General features: G+C 42.5%; 1 protein-coding gene across 3 annotated transcripts; it reads left to right on the top strand.

Annotated features, from left to right (window-relative positions):
* Positions 1-173: 173 nt before the first annotated feature.
* GTF3C2 (general transcription factor IIIC subunit 2) lies at positions 174-17861 on the top strand. 3 transcript variants are annotated; one of them, XM_063299667.1, is made up of 19 exons: positions 175-298; positions 3738-4141; positions 4918-5293; positions 5826-6099; positions 6292-6386; positions 7633-7710; positions 8215-8313; positions 8651-8878; positions 9391-9502; positions 10156-10273; positions 12579-12610; positions 13090-13219; positions 13325-13469; positions 13774-13935; positions 15399-15486; positions 15590-15718; positions 16430-16576; positions 17013-17117; positions 17355-17861. In XM_063299667.1, exons 2-19 carry the CDS (start codon positions 3796-3798, stop codon positions 17517-17519), a joined length of 2829 nt encoding a protein of 942 aa, XP_063155737.1. In that variant the 5' UTR covers positions 175-298; positions 3738-3795; the 3' UTR covers positions 17520-17861. The 3 variants fall into 3 exon arrangements, with proteins under 3 accessions (XP_063155757.1, XP_063155737.1, XP_063155749.1); XM_063299679.1 differs by having other exon boundaries at positions 4921-5293; XM_063299687.1 differs by lacking the exons at positions 17013-17117; positions 17355-17861 and having other exon boundaries at positions 174-298; positions 15590-15789; positions 16430-16547.
* Positions 17862-18230: the final 369 nt, after the last annotated feature.

Raw genomic sequence — 18230 nt, forward strand, 5'->3', positions numbered from 1 at the left:
CAACGCCTCACGAATGAGTACTGTATCCCCTTCTGGGCCCTAGCGCTCGCAAATTCTCCGACAGCGGCGTTTCCCAGAGTACATCGCGGCACAAAATTTGCATACTGCAGCCCTTTTGTCTCAAACTTCCCTCGATTCTAGAGGTCAGGCAGGGCGGAGACTGAATTTTCTCGTCACCTGCTGAGGGAGACAGATACCGGAAGTGACGCCAGTGCTTCGGGTCATCGCTATTAGCCTTGTAGCGACCGCCATCTTTGCTGCTCCGGCCAGACACCGGTTTCCGTGCGGGAAGAACAAGGTGAGGCTGAGCCTGCCTGCATCTGCCAGGCCACCTTTGAGGAGCCCTTCGCTTGTCACTGCGGGGAGGGGTGGCTGCGTGATGCGGTCCCTGTTGAGGTGTAGCGGCAGCTCCCACCGCTGCAACGGCGTGAAGCAAGGGAACAAAGACAGTCCAAAAGACACTCTTCCCCGAAGCCCCCACCCCGCTCCCAGCCTCTGGTGCGAAATCTCCATTTCCGCCTCTGGAGGAAAAAAAAAATCCTCCGTGCCAGCGCCTTGCAGAAACCCGAGAGCCTTTGGGTAGAGAAAAGATCTGGGTCGAATTTCGGCTGTGTAATGGATGCTTCTCCGGCTTTTAATGATTTAAATTAGTGACTTCTGTACAGAGCGGACTACATGATTCCCCTCCCCCCGTTTTATTTACTTTAAAGCCTTGTAGATTATCGTGGTGGTTGTTTTAGAAAACATAATCATAAAGCACTGCAAAAGCCAGAACCACGCGGATTAGCAATTTGCCAGCGATTTTGACACTAGCAGAATTGTAGAACGGTTTAGAATACTATTCTAGCAGCATTGTTCAGCGGTTTAGAACACTGTTTTAATATGACTTGTCATAAATAGGTTTGCAAGACCAAATTAAAAGGAAGCAATGACGATACTAAAAGTGTTTTTTCCTTGGGGTGGTTCCATGCCTCTTTTTGAAAAAAGCAGCAACCCCTTTTAATGGCAATAACCCTGGAATCTTTAGCAGCATTCAGCAATTATACAGCCTCAAACTGTTAAAAAAAAACAGCGCAAGTCATTTTGTTTGTTTATTACATTTCTATCATACCACAGTCAAATATGACTCTTGGTTGTTTATAAGATATGTAGAAGATAACTAAAACATCCACAGTAAGTCTATTTGAGAATGTATAAAATTAATAAAAAACAAACATGATCAAAAACATACACTGTCATGTTGAACCGCATATTGGCATCAGTGGCTAATTCTAAATTATAAATGCTTTACAAAAGAGCTCAGCATTTAATAATTTCCTAAATACAGCAAGGAGTGGGCAATCTGTTCCATTGGAAGTCTTTTCTAAAGAGCTGATATTGCTACTGAAAAGCAGCTCCTTCCAGCTTCACTCTTTGCTTCGCAGAAGTGGAAACTATTAGCTCCTTCTCGCAGGATGGCCTATCAATCAGGTCAATTCCAGTTGGAGTATGCAGTCCATAACTGAATTATGAAGAGAGTTACATGTTTTAAATAATATATTTTAGTTTCATTATTACTGGATTGTATTGACATGGAGTATGCAAACACTAGTAAAATAATATAATAATTAGTAATATTATTACACTTATTTCAGCTCAAATTTATACCCATGTTATTCAAGTGGCGAACAATCTATAACTTAATATTGCTTGAAACTGCTAAAATTATTAGCAGTACAAATTGAAAAACCCAGCTGAAAAGTCTTAACTGTTTACCTGAAAACAGAAACTCAGAGCAAATACAACTCCTACAGAGATGTGTTCTATAGCTTTAGAGTAATTCAAGAGAAGACCATGTCCCATATGCCTGATAAAGGGCCTCTGAAAGCATGGACATCTTTAAGATGCCTCTCCTGCTGTCCTTAATGAGCAGATAGATTCACAGTTATTTCAAGCTGCAAAAAGCAACACTTTGAACTTTGCTCTAAAAGCATTTGCCATGTAGCATAGTCTTTCAGTATGGGTATAATATGATCCAGGCATCATATATTTGTTAGCAGTGTACATCATGCTTCTCTTCCAGCATCCTGGTTTTCATAGAGTTGGAGGGGGCCATTTGGATAATCGGGCTAACCAACCCCTTGCTTAGCACAAGAATTGAAATTAAAGCACCTATAATAGAGGCTAGTCAGCCTATGCCTAAACATTTCCAAGTAAGCAAAGCTCACTTTTAGTTATTGGTTCCACTGGCAAGCTACTTTTATTATTAGGAACTCCCTCTTCCTGACATTCAACCAGAATCTGCCTTCTTATAACTTGTTATTCCATGTCCTGCTTTCTGGGATGATAGAAAAGAAATATTCACCACCACCTGTGTGCCACATCTGTAGGAAAAATGCTATTATAATCCCTCTCAGTTTTTTCATGGTTAAAATACCTAATTCCTCAAGCTTTCTTCATAGGACCGTTTCCTTTTTGCCCTTTTCTGAACCTCTTTGAGTTTGAATGTTTTTAAAGTATGGTACCCACAAGTGGACAAAATATTCAAATTGGGGTTCTGTTAATGGAATGTTTTATGGAACTATCACATACTGGATTTGGGAATACTATTTCTGTTGATGCAGTTGGAAGTTATGTTTGTTTTTGCCTCCATGCTAAACTGCTGATTCATGGTAGTTAAAAATCTACAATTAAAAGTACTTTTCACAAGTACGTTTGTCAACCCGGTTCTATACTTGTGTTCTGTTTCTTAGTGAAGAACATTGCATTTGTCTGTATTAATTTTATTCTGTTATTTTCAGTCCATTTCTCTAAACTATCAAATCCTTTTAATTTTTCCCCCCGTCTTCTGTGTTATTAGTTAACTATAGCTATTAAGGTTATACAGCAATCTGGATTTGAAAGGAAAAAATGATTTAGATTGTGCAGACATGATCCCGAGTAACAATGATTTGATTTAAAGAGTTGCTTATTCTTGAATGCATATAATAAGCCTTTTCAGTGACAGCTTCATCATTGTCCAACTCCTTACAGTAAAAAATGTAACTGACACATTCTGTGTGTGTTTTAAAACAAATAATTGGCCATTTTCATCTATTTTTACTTAGTTAAACTGAACTTCACTCATTTAAATCAGTGGTTTAAAACTTAGGTTTTCATTATATCACTGGTTTTAAATGATACCGTTCTGTGATTATTGACTTTCGTTTTTTAAAATATATAATTATATAAATAATTATATAGCTGTAATATGTATAGGGCTGTGCTGTATGCTGGTTTTAGCCAGGTCAGTAATCCTGAGCCTAACCGTATTCGCTGAAACCCCGCACTCTGGGGTATGACACATTCAAATCTATATACATTCATCACCATAATCATATTTATGGTACTTCCAAATAGTAAAACACTATTTATTTGTTATTGGAACCCCAACTTCCCTGTGCTGTGTGACTGTCGCAATTTCTGTTCACAGGGTTTGGAAGCCAGGCTAGTTCCATTTTTTTGTCCTTGCGCCAACTGCCAAAAATACGTTTGTTTATATAGGCTTTTTCTACCTGAGCTGAATTGTTGTCAACTTGTATATTATTTTGCCACATGCCGTTCTTCTAATTGAGATGTTTGGGTTACTGAGTTTCAGATGAGATTGTATTTTATTGTTAGCTATGTTTGATCCTGGCTTTGATGGCACTGTAACAAGTCTTTCCCTCATTTGTTTGTTTGCTTGTTGCTTTTTTGCTTTTCTCATTTCACTTTTGCAGGCAGAGCCATGGGCAAGATGAAAGGAGTGGCACCTGCCTGAGGAGCTGTGGTGCCTTCATGGAACCTTGCCTCACGCCAAGCTGTGCCATGGGAATAGTGAGGGAAGCCACGGACAAAGAGGATGGAAGTGTTAGTCAGACTCCGTGCACAGCGTCTTGCTTGGGAAAACCTCACTGGGATGGGCAGCATGATCCAGCAGTGGAAGGGCTGGCTTCAGCAGATACAGGTTTAAGCAAGACAGAACTGGCAGCTGCCCCTGCCGTGGGAACCCATCTTCAAGAAGAGTGGCCAGAGCAGCAGAGCTCTTGCTGCAAGAGAAGACAACTGGGAGACATGGAAGGAGAGCTGCTTCCTAAGCAGCTGAGGGGACAAGAAGGAGAGATGGGTCATGTGGAAACTCTCGGTATGTTTTCAGATGCCTTCTTGGCTGTATTGTATGAAATGGGGCATACTCATTTCCATTCAGTGAAATGGAAATCAAGGCTCTAATGTCCTCAGTGTCATTGGCTGGTGTGATGGCTTCCCCCTTCCCCTTCTAATAGAGAAATGCAAAGAAAACTCAATTTTTTTTCCTGTTTTCTTCCTGCATCAGTAAAGAAACCTCTTCTTGGCATTGGGGACCTCATTAGATCTGAGAGAAAGGGTTGAAGGGGAAGGGGGAAGCCAGAGCAACAGCCAATGACACTGAGGACATTAGAGCCTCGATTTCCATTTCACTGAACGGAAATGAATATGCCACATTTCATGCTTCTATGATGTACATTCTTCAAGGCTAGAGGAAATCTAGAGAGAAATCCATTCTGCAAAGAATCAAGAAGGCTTTTACGATTGGATATCTACAGTGTCTTCAAGAGGGTTTTTGCCACTTCTATAAGAATTACAATCTAACTGAAAGAAAGGGTATGTGGAACTGAGTTCACCAGGTTCTTAAGGTGATTTGGAAACTGGCTGCGGGGGCAAAAGTCTGAAGTATGGAATATAGTCAAGGAGCATGTTGGAGTGCAGGATGATCTGGAAGCAATTGCAGGAGTCTGCAGTGAGTGACATCCTAAAATCACATTGTGTCCTCTTGCATAAGCCATACAGAATGATAGCAATTGAATTCTGTTTCAAGATGGCCCATTGTATTTTCAGCACAAGGGGACATCTAAGACAGGACTTTTTTCTTTCCATCCCAAGCAGATGAACAACACCCTTCCCCAGCGCCAGTCTCTGCTCTTTCAAAAGAGGTTCCATCAACTATCCCTTCCGTAAAGAAGCATTCCCGTGGGCGGAAACCCCGAAAGAAAGTCTCTGTCCGCAAAGGTTCCATTCCCAAAGATCACAGGGGACCAAGCGAAGGCCCTGGGCCGTCTGAGAACGGCTCCTCTCTTCCCGTTAAAGTGCCAAAGAAGCGAGGGCGTAAGTCCAAGGAAGAGCTGCTCTTATTGAAGCTATCTCAAGGACTGGAGAGTCAGTCACCTGAGTGCCAGCAGAAGTCTCTATCCAGCAACGAGAACCTTGATTCCCTTGAGACCGCACCTGGTGGACGTCCAAAGCGCCGTGCAGCTAAAGCGTAAGTGAGAGAACTTTACCTATTACTGAATTCTGCTGGGTAAAGCATATGTGTTATACAGTTATAGGTTGGAAATAACTAGCTTGCTTTTCTTTTTAAAAAAAACCTGCTGAAATGCGTCATTAGTTATTGGTGAATTAAGTGTAATAAATATTAATCAGGGGTGATGATTGAATCAAATGTATAAAGTAAGGAGGGGACAACCAGTTAGCATTGTGGACCCCACCACCTCTATTTGATGGTCATTGCTCAAATTCAACCGTAGAACTGTCAACTGTCAATGATGAAGTTTTCCTCCTTTGGGACTTGTAAGAGGTACAGAATAGGTGAACTTGTGCTTAAAAAAACAACAGAACCTCTGATAAGCCAAAGGGTTTGGTATCTATGATTCTGACCTACCCAGCACTATTCTTTTGGAAATTTGGAAATGAAGATTGTTCCTTCTGCTGTCCTTAAGGTATGGGGATAGAGCTGATTCTTAACCAGAGCTCAGTTCATGAACTTAACGTTCTCCTTCCTTTCTCTTTCCAAGAGCCCTTCTGTATCTACAGGAACTGGCTGAAGAATTGACATCTGCATACCAGGCTTCTCCTTGCAATGAAACCTCAGAGGATACCCCAAGATCTGAGGACCCCAACAGGAAACGGCGAGGCCGAAAGCAGCAAGAGCAGAGATTGGAAAATGAGGAGGATGTGGACTTTGTCCCCTCAGAAGAAAGTCTGCATGAGGAGGAAGAAGAGCAGAGTGACCTACTGATGAATGAGGCCTTGAAATCTGAGAGGGAGTCCAGCTCACGCAGAGCAGTGGTAACCCAATCCTGAGGTGGCTTCACTGTGTTTCTGGGGGGATGAATACTTCACTTGGTGGTACCATTGGAGGGAACACCACATGAAGAATGAGCCCCGGCCTTTTGGAATCAGTTGGCTGAGATTCTTGTTGCTGGAATTTGGGAGGGTGGGCTTTTTGGCCTTTGTGCTTGACCTCCTTTTTTCCCATAGAGGTCCAAAGCTCCGCGCCGAGAATTCGCTTCCAATGGCTTGCATAATTCCATTATGGACCCTATATGGAAGTCTCTCTCCATCACTCACCGCTTGTGAGTATTAGGCTTCCCCCAGTGATTGAGAGAATTGAGGAGCAGGAATGTGGTTGGAGGGAGGGAAGGCAGGTCTCTGCTGCGTTGTTTGGTCCTTGAAAGGTGAGTACTTCCACCATTTCTAGTTGGCTGAAGCATGTGAGACTGTGCTTTTGAGTACTTACTGCCACTGTCTTGAATGGGCTCTCCAGCAATCATCAGATCTTGTGGATTTTAAGTCTAAATAAGATTGTGGAATGGGTGGTGATAATGAGGCCTCTGGATGTTCAAGCCCAGCTGGCTCTTTATGGCTAGAAGCAGAACCACCTTAGGGGTTTGTTCATGAAAAATAGGTTGCCGAATTGAATGAAGAGATGCTACTTCTTTGAGGAAATAGAACAGTTGAGCCAAGTTTGACTGGTGGGGGGTGGCTTTGAAATCTACTATCATCTCTTTGAAGTTGAAGAATTTGGCCTATGACAAATACTGAACAAAGGGACTAAAGTGTATCCTTTATCCTGGATTTAAATGAATATGAAGATAATGAAGGATCTTGAAAAGGGACCCAAGAAAAAAAAATCAAGCCAGTTCCTTTTAGTCTTGACAAGAATGTTTTAAAAATCTCAAAAAGGAAAATAATTCACCTCCTGTTCTGCAAGAGTCATGACTTCTATAACATTGTGTGTGCACAAGAGAGAGAAAATACTGTATCTTGGCTTTGTTTAGGAAAGCTTGAAGTGGCTGGGAGGAACTTTATTCTGTTAGATCTGTTATTCCTTCAGGAAAGGATGCAACTCCTTGGCACTTTCCTAGATAATGTTGGACACAGATTAGAAAATTCCAAATGAATGTTGCAGAGTTCCATTCAGATAAAGCTAGCTATGGCAAAATAAGCTTGGAAAGGAAAAACTTCTAGGAGGAGACTTGATTGCCAAGTCCTTTCTTCACTGAAGCCTAGCAAAAAAAAAATAGAGTTCCTTCTCCTTTTAATCCAAGATTTATATCTTGTTTGGCTAATTTGAGAACTAAAGTTGTTTGTTGCAATATCCTTCAAAGTAATTCTATTTTTGAACATTCAGATTGATGCAAGTTCAAAAGACTCAGTTTACCCAGCATGTATTGAGTGTGCCTTCTCATTCTGCTGTGCCCACTATAGCGATCCATCAGACCACAGGCAACTTGTTTGTTGCACTGTTCTATTGTTACACTGTTTCCCGTTATATTGGTTGCATCTCTATGACTGCAGTTGTACTTCCTTTTCCATTAGGCGTGAGCAGCACCATTCTCACTGGGAGTTTCCAGAGTGGATTCCCTCTGCCCAGAAGTGGGTATTTCTCTCAGACAGGTGAGTGGCCTTGTGGCAAAACAATAAAATGGGTCATAGACCAGATAGATAAGTAAAGGTCACATGGTACGTGCCTATAAAAAACAGTCTCCTTTAAGTTGACTCAACTCCTGGTGATTTAATTCGTACGTCCATTTAATTTTCTTGGGTATAATACAGAAATAGTTTGCCACTGTCTTTTGAAATGTTTGTTTTGACTTTCCATTCTTTTCTATAGTCCTGATAATTCCAGGTGGTCTCCCATCAAAGTACTAATTCATTCTGACCTGGCTTAGCTTGTAAGAGAGAGGCCATTGATGGTCTTTTTGTCTTCATCAATGCAGCATGGCATGTAATACAGCATGGCAAGATCAAGAATTGCCACCAGAAAGATTCTGCGTGTCCCCTGCACAGAAGAAATCTGTGCATCCTAGTCTGTTTTCAGGCATTTAAATGCTGATGGTTTCCTGTAACAAAGTGAACATCAGAATGAGCTTCCATTCTGTTCTTTTCCGTCTTCCAAAGTGAAGCTGAGAAATTCCTTCCTGCTGAGACCAAGTCCCCACTCTTCTCTATCAAGAGGGAAGGTTTGCAAGAAAACAATGTCTTCTACCAGATTAAAAGGTGTGTGTGTGTCCAGCTAGTTTTGTCCAACCATGAGGGAAAGCTTGTGGGAAACATATTTAGGCAGTCCCTGGGGAAATGACCAAGAGGGTGCATTTAAGGGGGAGGAACCCTACTTTGAATCCCTGTGAGATTGATGGGGTACCTGAAGTTTCCCATGCTTGCTTTACATCAATTATAACAAGTTTTTGTTCCATGTGGCTGAAGAATGTTGCCATCTCTATGGCACAATGATGTCTTTTTTTCCTTCCAAACTATCCAGTACACTTTTAAACGTTAGACGCTGCATGCAAGGTCATCTATTATGCAATGGTTCCTTCCTTTTCCCACCTGGTAGGTTTAATGCCTTACAACCCCATGAGGAGCGCTTAGACACAACTTTCTTTGTTGGGGGTCCTGTCTGGGCCTTGGAGTGGTGCCCAACCCCTGAAGGCTCTGTGGCATCCCAGTATTTGGCTATCTATTGCAATCCCAGCATGAATGTTCAGCATACTTTGTCACGGATCCATACAGGGCCAGCTCTGCTTCAGCTCTGGGAGCTTGGACCTATCCAGCAAGACAAAGGGTGAGTTGTAAGCAGATTGCCTGCAGTATGCTTCCTGTCTGTCTGTTGTAACAGCATCCTTTGGTTTCATTCCCACGGAGGTCTTGCATTCTACGTTGTAGCTGAGGGGCAAGCAGTGCAGTAGGAATTGCATCTGAATTAACTCAGATTCCAACATCACCAGCAATTCAAACTGAGACACATCATTAGGGGTGTTTCCTAGGGCTTTATGGGCAGAGAACAGCTGTATTGGATATATTGCTTTCCCAAAGGACAGAGCCAGTTGTCTACCTCTCAGAGCTGTTATATTTGCTTTATGAGATAGCACAAGAAGGAGCAAGACAGATAAAAGGCAGGAGTAGCCAAGATCCAGGAGAATCTCCTCCCAATTATCCCGTCAGCCTAGTCTTCAAAGGTCCCTCTATCTTCTGCACTGGGGAATATGCAACAGAATTGTGCATATGCTATGACCTGGGGGAATGGCATGACACAAAGGCTTCTTTCTGTTTTTTTTTCCTGCATTCTCTTTCCAGGTCTGTTACCAAACCAGGACTTGCATATGCAATTGCCACTGATCATGGTTGTATTTGGGACATGAAATTTTGTCCCAGTGGAGCCTGGGAGCCCCCTATCACTCAGCGCAAGGTAAGAACCGGGGGACAAGAGGTTGCATTAGAACGAAGTTTTGATTGAACTTTGGATACTCAGTGAACATGCAGGGATAGGATATCCATATAATAGGGTTTATCCTGAGCCCAGGACTCTTCAACATTTTCATTAATAACTTTGACAGAAAGGGAACAGTTACCAGATTTGCAGATGATACAAAACAGGGTGAGATACAATAGAAGTTAACAGGTAATGCCACAGAAACAGAGTTCAAAAAGATCTTGAGAATCAAGCTGAAAATAACAGTGAAACTCAACCAAGACAATGTTCTTCACTCAAGTACTTGAAGGAATGTCACTCAGAAGAAGGGTGTGACACCTTCTCTATTGTCCAAGCCTGCGGACATAGTTAGTGTTACGTTACAGGAAGGTAGGCTGTTGTTGAATGTTATGAAAAGTTTCCTAATGGTAGAACCTATTACTGAGGGAGCCGTTGAACTCCTCTTTGCTGGGTATATTCAAGCACAGGCTGACGGCAGTCTGTCACAGATGCTTTAATGTGGATGCCTGCACTTAAATGCTGCTTTTCAGCTCAGTTCTTCTTCCATATCTGCAGCTGCTGGAAATGGCATTTCTCCAAATGAGACATGAAGCATAATTACCTTTCACTTTTGTTTGTATCCCATGCAGCTCCCTCACATGAGTCGGCTGGGACTGCTGGCTGTAGCCTTCTCTAATGGCAAAGTGTTGCTGTACAGCCTTCCCCATGTCGAAGACCTGAATGCCTACCGAAGAACACAGGTAACAGGTAGGAATAGCTGTAAGAAGTGGGGAAAGGTCAGGCAGGAACCTGCATTGTTGGATATTGTCTGCCAGGATGTCTCACCCAAACGGGAAGGGAGAGATACTGTTAAGAAGGCCAGGTGTTCCATCCAGGTCAGATGATGGGAAGAAGAACAGTTATCATTAATTATTGTGAGGGAGCTTGTCCTATGTGAACATTGATTCTCCATGGCTCTTCAAGAAATAGGCATGTGCTACCCATAAAGTCTTATTTCCATATCACTGGCACTCTCTGTCCAGAGAACTCATTAGAATTTAGTCCAGGGACAAGTTTCTTGTTTAAGAAGAAAAGCTAAAATGTCTTTCCTTCAAATGAGCATGAGGATTTGTTCTTTATTCAAGGTTCAACACTGCCTGATAATAAAAAATATATCTCTTTCCATTTGTCTCAAGACCCTAAGCCAAAGTTGTGGGTCCCTAATGATGATCCTGTCACTTCTACAAATCAGGCCTCTTTGTTGAAAGAACCTTCATAGCTATGTCAAAAGAAGCCATAATTTAGCTTTTGCTGTTCCTGAGGCAATGTATGGTCCTTTTCATCCTCTACGCAGTGCAGGGAACTATATGGGCAACAAAGGCTACTCCACCTCCAGACACATGCATCTTGGGGCCTGGTACAGGGTGAGCAGGCTGTATGCTTAGTCAACCATATCAATTAATGGTGCTTGTAATTACATCTGTCTGCAAGAATGATTGATGATTGTGATGACTGGGTGTGCAGCACTGACCTTTCCAAAGATGATATGGGAGAATTAGTCCCAGGAGAGTCCAGTTTGGACTCTGCCTTTTTCCTTCCATTCCTTGGTATCAGATTATGTTGAAAGAAACACACAGTCACTATGTTACGCTGCCCTTCCACTTTTCCGTTTGTGCCTGTGATTAGCAAAAACAACTCTGATGATGAACAACTGACTGACATATGAATTATTATTAATTTATTATTTGTTTACCATTCTTCATTTAAAAAAACCAAAACTGGTTTTACAGAACTAAAATAGAGATTCAGAACAGCAGCGATTTTAAGTCTATAAAACTTTAGATGTAGAACTCCATCAGTGGCAAAACACATTGAAACAAACCTAAGCCTTATTTGAACTGTGCAAGATGCTTGTTCTATGGTGAGGGCACCACAACCACAAAGCTCTTGCTTGGGTAGAGCCTCTTCAGATGCTGCCTATCAGCCATACCATGAGCATGCCCCCCCACCAGACTCCTCAAAATCCATGCATGGCTGTGTCAGGAACAGCATTTCATCAATATTCTGGCCCCAAGAGCCTTGTAAACCAGTAGTTTTTTGAAGTAGGCTTGAAGCAAATAGACAATAGGTGCAGTCATCAAATAATAGGTGTAATATTCTGAGTTTGCATTCCACTCAGTAATAAAATTGTGTCATTCTGCACCATGGTTCTCCAAAACATTTCAGTAGCAACCCCCTGTAAACATTTTACTGTATTCTTGATATGGGGTTACTAAGACAAATTGTCTTGGTTGAAGAATATCTTCAGTTAGTGAACCAACTGGTCCTCCAGTAACAAAACTAGTATATCTTCTAATTAAAAAACAAGAAGAACCAAAATATACTTAACAAATATCAATGAAAAACCAAAACAGTAAGTCATGCACTTGCAAACCCCACCTTTGATCAAAGCATGCCCTCCTCCTGTGTTAAACAAAACTGATAGGTCTTAACAGCTGTGCTAAAGCCCAGGATTGATTATTTGGACCCGAGGTTTTTGTATGGAAACTGCCTTACAAACTGCTACTCTGCTGGATCAGCTTCATCAAGAGAGATCTTGTTAATTTACCTTGAAATCTTGGTAGGTTTTTATTTCCTGAGCTATTACATTTTTAACTTTGCAAGTTAGGATTTAGGAGGAATAATAGTTCCACTCTTGTGTGTAATTTTTCTGTAGGTTGAGTTGTGAGTAGCACATTAGTGTTATTGTTCCATTTCTTTGATTCCCTTGGATGAAAAATAAAGGAGCCAGAGGACTTGCTTCAAGTTCCTATTTTTTGCTGCAGTGAAATATTTGACACTTTTCAAGCTCTATTCTCTCTAAACACAACGCACCCCAAACTTGCTGACAGAACATTTTGAGTGAGGCCATTTTATTCTAATCTCAAAACAAAGCAGGGGGTGGAGGGTTTGTTTCATACACGTTTTTACCAGGAGTTGGAAGGAGTGATAATTGCTAGGTGAGAGGGGAAAACTTACAGTAGAATGAGGTATAGGTATTCCTGCTGCTATCTGACTGTGTTCTCTCTTGTAGGTGGGCCTTCCCCCCGGCATGTCATCTGCAAGGTATCTTCTATTATTTCCTTGAAAAATCAATTTCATTTAAAAGCAAGGTATAGACTGAGGTCCAAGCTGGATCTTTCAGATTCCCAGTTGTCCAGGGAGACAATTTCAAAGGGTTCCCACATCTGAATCCTCTCTTATCAGATACTTGTATAAATACTTTCAGAAAAACATGCTCTGAAAACAGCAGCCCATTTTCATTCCCCCACCCCACCCAAGAAGTTAATGTAGGATACTGCCATAGCCCAGTTTCTACTCTGCATATCTAGCACAGCTTTCTTCATTCTGATTGATAGTGGTTCTCTAAGGTCTCAGATAGACCAAAGAGGCTTTTTTCCCATTACCTGTTACGTTATTTCTGAAAACGAGATGCCTGGGATTAGGTATGGGACCTTCTGCATTTAGAGTAAGTGATTTGCCATGGTTTGGGGCTCTTCCATTGTCATCTTTTCCTTATATTAACTGCATCTTGTTCTCTACAGGTCCAGTATGTAGCCACTTTGCAGGTAGGCTCCATTCAAGTTGGGAATTCCTCTGAATGTGGGCAGTGCTTCAGCTTGGCATGGATGCCAACCAAGCCTCATGAGCATCTGGCTGCTGGTTTCTATGATGGTAAGAGGGAAAAAAGCCCTTGGAATGGAATAAAAGTAGAGAAGCTGGAGAAGAATTTTATTGGGTCACAAATCTAGCATAATGCCTGCAATCCCTTCTCCTCAGGTACAGTGGCTCTCTGGAACCTGCCCACCAAGTCCCTGTTACAAAGAGTGCGCCAGCCTGATGGCTCCCTCAAACTGTATCCATTCCGCTGCTTCCTGGCCCATGACCATGCTGTGCGCAACATCCAGTGGTGCAAAGCAAACAGGTGAGGAGGATGGAGGAGGCCACTGACTGATGAGAACTAATCTCTCAGTTGCTGGCTCTTTCTTTCTGACCAACCTGGGCATGTGTTTTTTCCTTCTCTCTTCCCCACAAAATTTATGGAACACAGATGGGGCCAGACCACTGCCCCATCCTACATGCTGATTGTCATTGGCACTCCAGTCTTGGGCCAAGACATTTCCTTCCCTTACTTGGGATAGTTTAACATATATTTCCCCCAGGGATCTGGGACTTCTGCATCAGATGTGCTCTGCCAGTGAGCCCTGGCCTCTCTGGTTTATTCCTAGCCACTTCATGGTGACTGCAGGGAATGACCGTAAGATCAAATTTTGGGACTTGCGCCGACTGCACGAACCTATCAACAGTATCAAGCGTTTCTTGAGCACAGAGGTTGCTTGGCTGCTACCTTACAGCGGGATCACAGTTGCACAAGATAGCTGCTATGCCTCGTGAGTATGTGTATACCCTGGTTTTCTTAAAATAATGGACTGTTGAGTATTCCAATTCCAGTTTGCCTTGCTGTTGCCAAAGCTGGTGTGCATTTCCTTCTGCAGGGGATCAGAAAGGTGGGTTTATCACAGTTTGGACTTTACTCCTTGACGATAGAGGAAGAGTAGATAGAATTATTAATCAGATCCTTCAGTCTTTAAAAAGATATGTGAGCAAATTTTTAAAAATCTGCATTAACTAAATCATCATGTGTCCCGCCTCTCTTACTACATTAAATCAAATGAAGATTCAGTACAAAGAAATAGTTTGACTAACTCACTACCATTTTCTCTTCTAAATTACCCTTTGATCCATTTGCAGAATAAAGTCAATCTGAAATTGTAGTTTCTAGATTGAATTTTGGGCTGGGATACATGTTAACCTTTGGCATACTGATTGCAAGAGACCAGGCCTTTCCTAGATTCTCCAGGTGACCTGTTCCTTCAAACCACCTTGGCTTTCCCCAGACCAGGCCCCTGGAATTTCCTCATCCTAACTTCTTGCAGTACTTTTCCACTGACCTTTTAAATAATCATACCCTTATTCCACTCCACTTACATTTCATTTGTAAGAAAATTAAATACTTCATTTTTGGGCTGATTTACATGGCATTGGGCTTGATTTCTTGGTACGTGCAGATCTTTAGCAAGTTTGCTGTAGAATCTGGCACATTCTTAGGAAATAGGACAACCTGTTGGCATTCAAGTTTTCTTCTCTGATGTGGTAAATAGTTGCTTTATCCTCACAAAATTAATTTCAACCAGAAGAAGTAGCTTGAGAAGTCCTCCAACTCTATCATGCCACATTCCAGCTTGTAACCACTTGATATTTTTACAAATGCCCAAGATGATTTGGGCTTAAAACTTGGAAACTGTGAGGGCCTTGGGCCATTTGCTAAGTGATGCAGAACAGATTTACGTATCACAGTAGCAACTCACCTAGTCCCTTTAAACAATTTGGGGAAACATCTTGAACTTCAAAGTCTACATTGAGTTGCATATCGTGCATTCATTCAATGTGGCAGTAAGTTCTGAGCAGTAGACAGGTAACTGGAAATGTATGAGACTGTGATGGGATTTCAAGTTTCAGTATCTGGAATTGAGATTCTAGTCATTCAGATCTCACAGCTGTCCAGGATTGATTTCTTCTTACAGGAAAGGTATAAGTAGCAATAGAGGAGGCAGCAAATCCAGAGAACTGAGTAAACACAGTCTTTCCACTTTGCCCATCATATTTCTCATACAGGAATCTTACCTTGCAGATGAAATGTTAGTACTCTTCCCTAAAATGTTGCATGGCTGTCTATGCAGTTGTGCCAACCTTGGATGTTGCTCTATATTGCAAGTGGCATTTTTTGTGTGCTGCATTGAACTTGGAAGTATATCCATGTGTCATGCATTTTTCTTACATCTCTATATTGCAGGTGTGGACTGGGTGGGGTCCACTATTTGGATGCTGGCTATCATGACTTTCGAACCTATTTTGTGGTCCCTCGCAAAGGCACTGTATGGGTAAGTTATGCATCCCCAAGTACAGAAGAAGGGGGTAGGGTATGACCTAACTCAGGGTCATTGAAAGGTGGAAATGAGGCTCATGATTCTGTCCATTTTGCAGAGTATCTCTGGATCTGATTGGCTGAACACAGTGGCTGCTGGTGATGTCACAGGGGAATTGGTGGCTGCAGTGATGCCTGATCTTTCATTCGACCTACATAACGTCAGGCGGCCATCAGAACGTCGATTTGTAGGTTTTGCTGCCACTGAGTAATGGGAAGACTATGGCAGGCTCACAAGCTTCATCTCCAACCAAAAAGGGTAGAAAACAAGAATAGACCCCTCTGTCAACTCTCTAGATCCAGCTTGGATCTGAGTGGGGGGAAGGGAAGCTGCTGATGCATTAACTGAGCCAGTTTTGCAGAGAGAGGAATTTCTCTTAGGAGATGCACATGGTTTAGGTTGAAATATGTTCCCTTATTAATTTTGAAAAGGAGGAAGAAAAAGCAGAAATGTCTTGGTTGGTATTAATAGTGTGGTTTTAAGTTTCCTGAGAAAATTAGAGACACATAATTTGGGGATGTGAAGAAATTCAGCTCTGTGCTCCAAACTGCAGATAATACATTTGTATGTCCTTTGAGACTTGAGAAAACACAAAGATTGTAGGGAATATGAATTAGATATGTATATGAAAGAGCCAAGAAAATCTTCCCTGGGTGGGGTTTAATGACAGACTTGAGAACTTGCTAGTTTGGCAGCAAAGGGTAGCAAAGAGGTCTGTGGCCTCTGAAAGTTTGGGTCAGATTGATTCCTTCAGGTGCTCAATAGCTAGGCTCACTCTCTGAGCCCCTGCTTCTTAATTGTTTTTGCACCTGTCCTGTGTGGACTGGAGTGCAGAATATCTTGTCTCTGAGGCCATTGTCTTCTTGTCCTTAATGCCCTTTTCTCTTTGTGCCTTCAGTTCATCTGCAAAGCAGTCTTAAGGCCGAGTGACCCACTTGACAAGAGCACAACAGTGGCAGCAGCCTGTGAGAAGCCACAGGCAATGGGCAGGACATGCAATGAATCAGTGGCCCAGAATTTCATTCTCTTCCAGGACACTGATCTGGTGAGGGCTTTGAGATACCAGAATTCTGGTTTGAGGAGAATAGCAGTTATAACATGGGACTAGAGGGGCACGTTTCAGCTTCATAAATATTCCAAGCAGGGCCCTTTTTCTATCAGACCAGAGATAATTATTGATATGGATCTGGCACTAAATCTATTGAATGCTAACAGAGGTGGCAGAAACTCTGGTTATTATTATTCTACACTCCTCCCTGTCCTAACTTAAAGATGCTGGGTTCCCATTTCTGATTTCCATGTAGCACTGCTTCTATCAGGCCCACCCATTCTGTGTTGTGTTTCAGACTGATAAGGCTCCATTCCAAGCCAATAAATCACCAGCTGACAACTGGAATCAAAAAGCCTTAATGGGTGAAGCACTTTATTTTCTTGATCTACTCAGGCCTGCTTTTAATTCCTATTTTCCCTGCCCTCCCCAGAGGACTTTCAAGAACCTCTTCAGGCAGAAGGCTCAGAAAAACACGCCAACAGAAGTAAAAGAGGGAGGTGTCCTGGGCCGAATGCAGCTAGAAGCTGTATATAAGGTAAGATAAAAGGAAAAAAGACTGCACAACTCAAGAAGGGAAAGAAAACAAATGTTACTTCATGGTATCTCTCCCTTCCTTTGTGTTGAAGTATGACTCCCCCATCCTTTCCTTCCAAACTCTGAAGCTTCATGGATCTGTGAGGAAGGGAGATAGCTTATCTGGGTGGAGGCGGGCGGGCAACTGGATTAATGTCTTTCTCCTGCTTCTTGACCATTATCTTTCTTCTCCTGGCAGGTGCGCTTCAGCCCGAACCTTGACAGCCACAGTTGGGTAGTGTCAGGGGGTCAGTCTGGCCTTGTGCGACTTCACTGTGTTCGGGCGTTGGTTTCGCCCTGCAGCCACAAGCTTCTGCTTGAGTGTCAGACCCATTTCAGTTCCATGTTTGATGCAGTGAGATAGATTGACTGCCCCACAACCATCCCATCTGGGGTGCAAAGTGCTGTCAGCTGAGTACCACTCAGGGCAGCTCTATTTGGGGCATCAGCATACATGGCTGAAGAATTGAAGGCCTTTTGTGAGAATCCTGGAGTTGTCAGAATATTATACAGAACGCAGCTAAGCATGAAATGCAGGAGGATGTTGGCCAGATTGGAACAGATAAGCTGAAGAGAATGACAAAGGCGGCACTCAGCCAGACTGGGTGGAATGTACTGGAGCTTCTAGCAGCACCTATTGGAGGTCAGCCCATTGTGGGAGAAGGGGCAGTGATGAGGAACAGTCCATCCCCTTGTATCTCTGCACTGTACTTCTACTTCTCTCTGGGTTCTGTCCTGACATTCTTGTGCATGGCACAAAGCTCAAAAGGAAGGAGGAATTCAATCTCCCTCTGGCTAGTCCAGTGGAATAGTGTCCCATATCTCTTTTCCTGCAAAGATCTGGAGATTGAGATTGAAGCCTATACCTGCTCTGATTAAAGCATCAACAAGCTCAGTCCCTCATCCTGCTTCTCCCACTCTTGTTGGTGACAATAACCTTGCTCACATTGAGCCATTTTGTTGTCTTAACCATTATTAAAATGTGTTTTGATTTGTAAAGGGGCTATCTTTCTTTGGAAAGGGCTTGACATGCCCCTTCCTCCCTGTGGTGATAAATGAGGAAATAAGCCTATGG

This window comes from Candoia aspera, chromosome 1, assembly GCF_035149785.1.
Source record: "Candoia aspera isolate rCanAsp1 chromosome 1, rCanAsp1.hap2, whole genome shotgun sequence".
In the NCBI taxonomy this organism is placed as follows: domain Eukaryota; kingdom Metazoa; phylum Chordata; class Lepidosauria; order Squamata; family Boidae; genus Candoia; species Candoia aspera.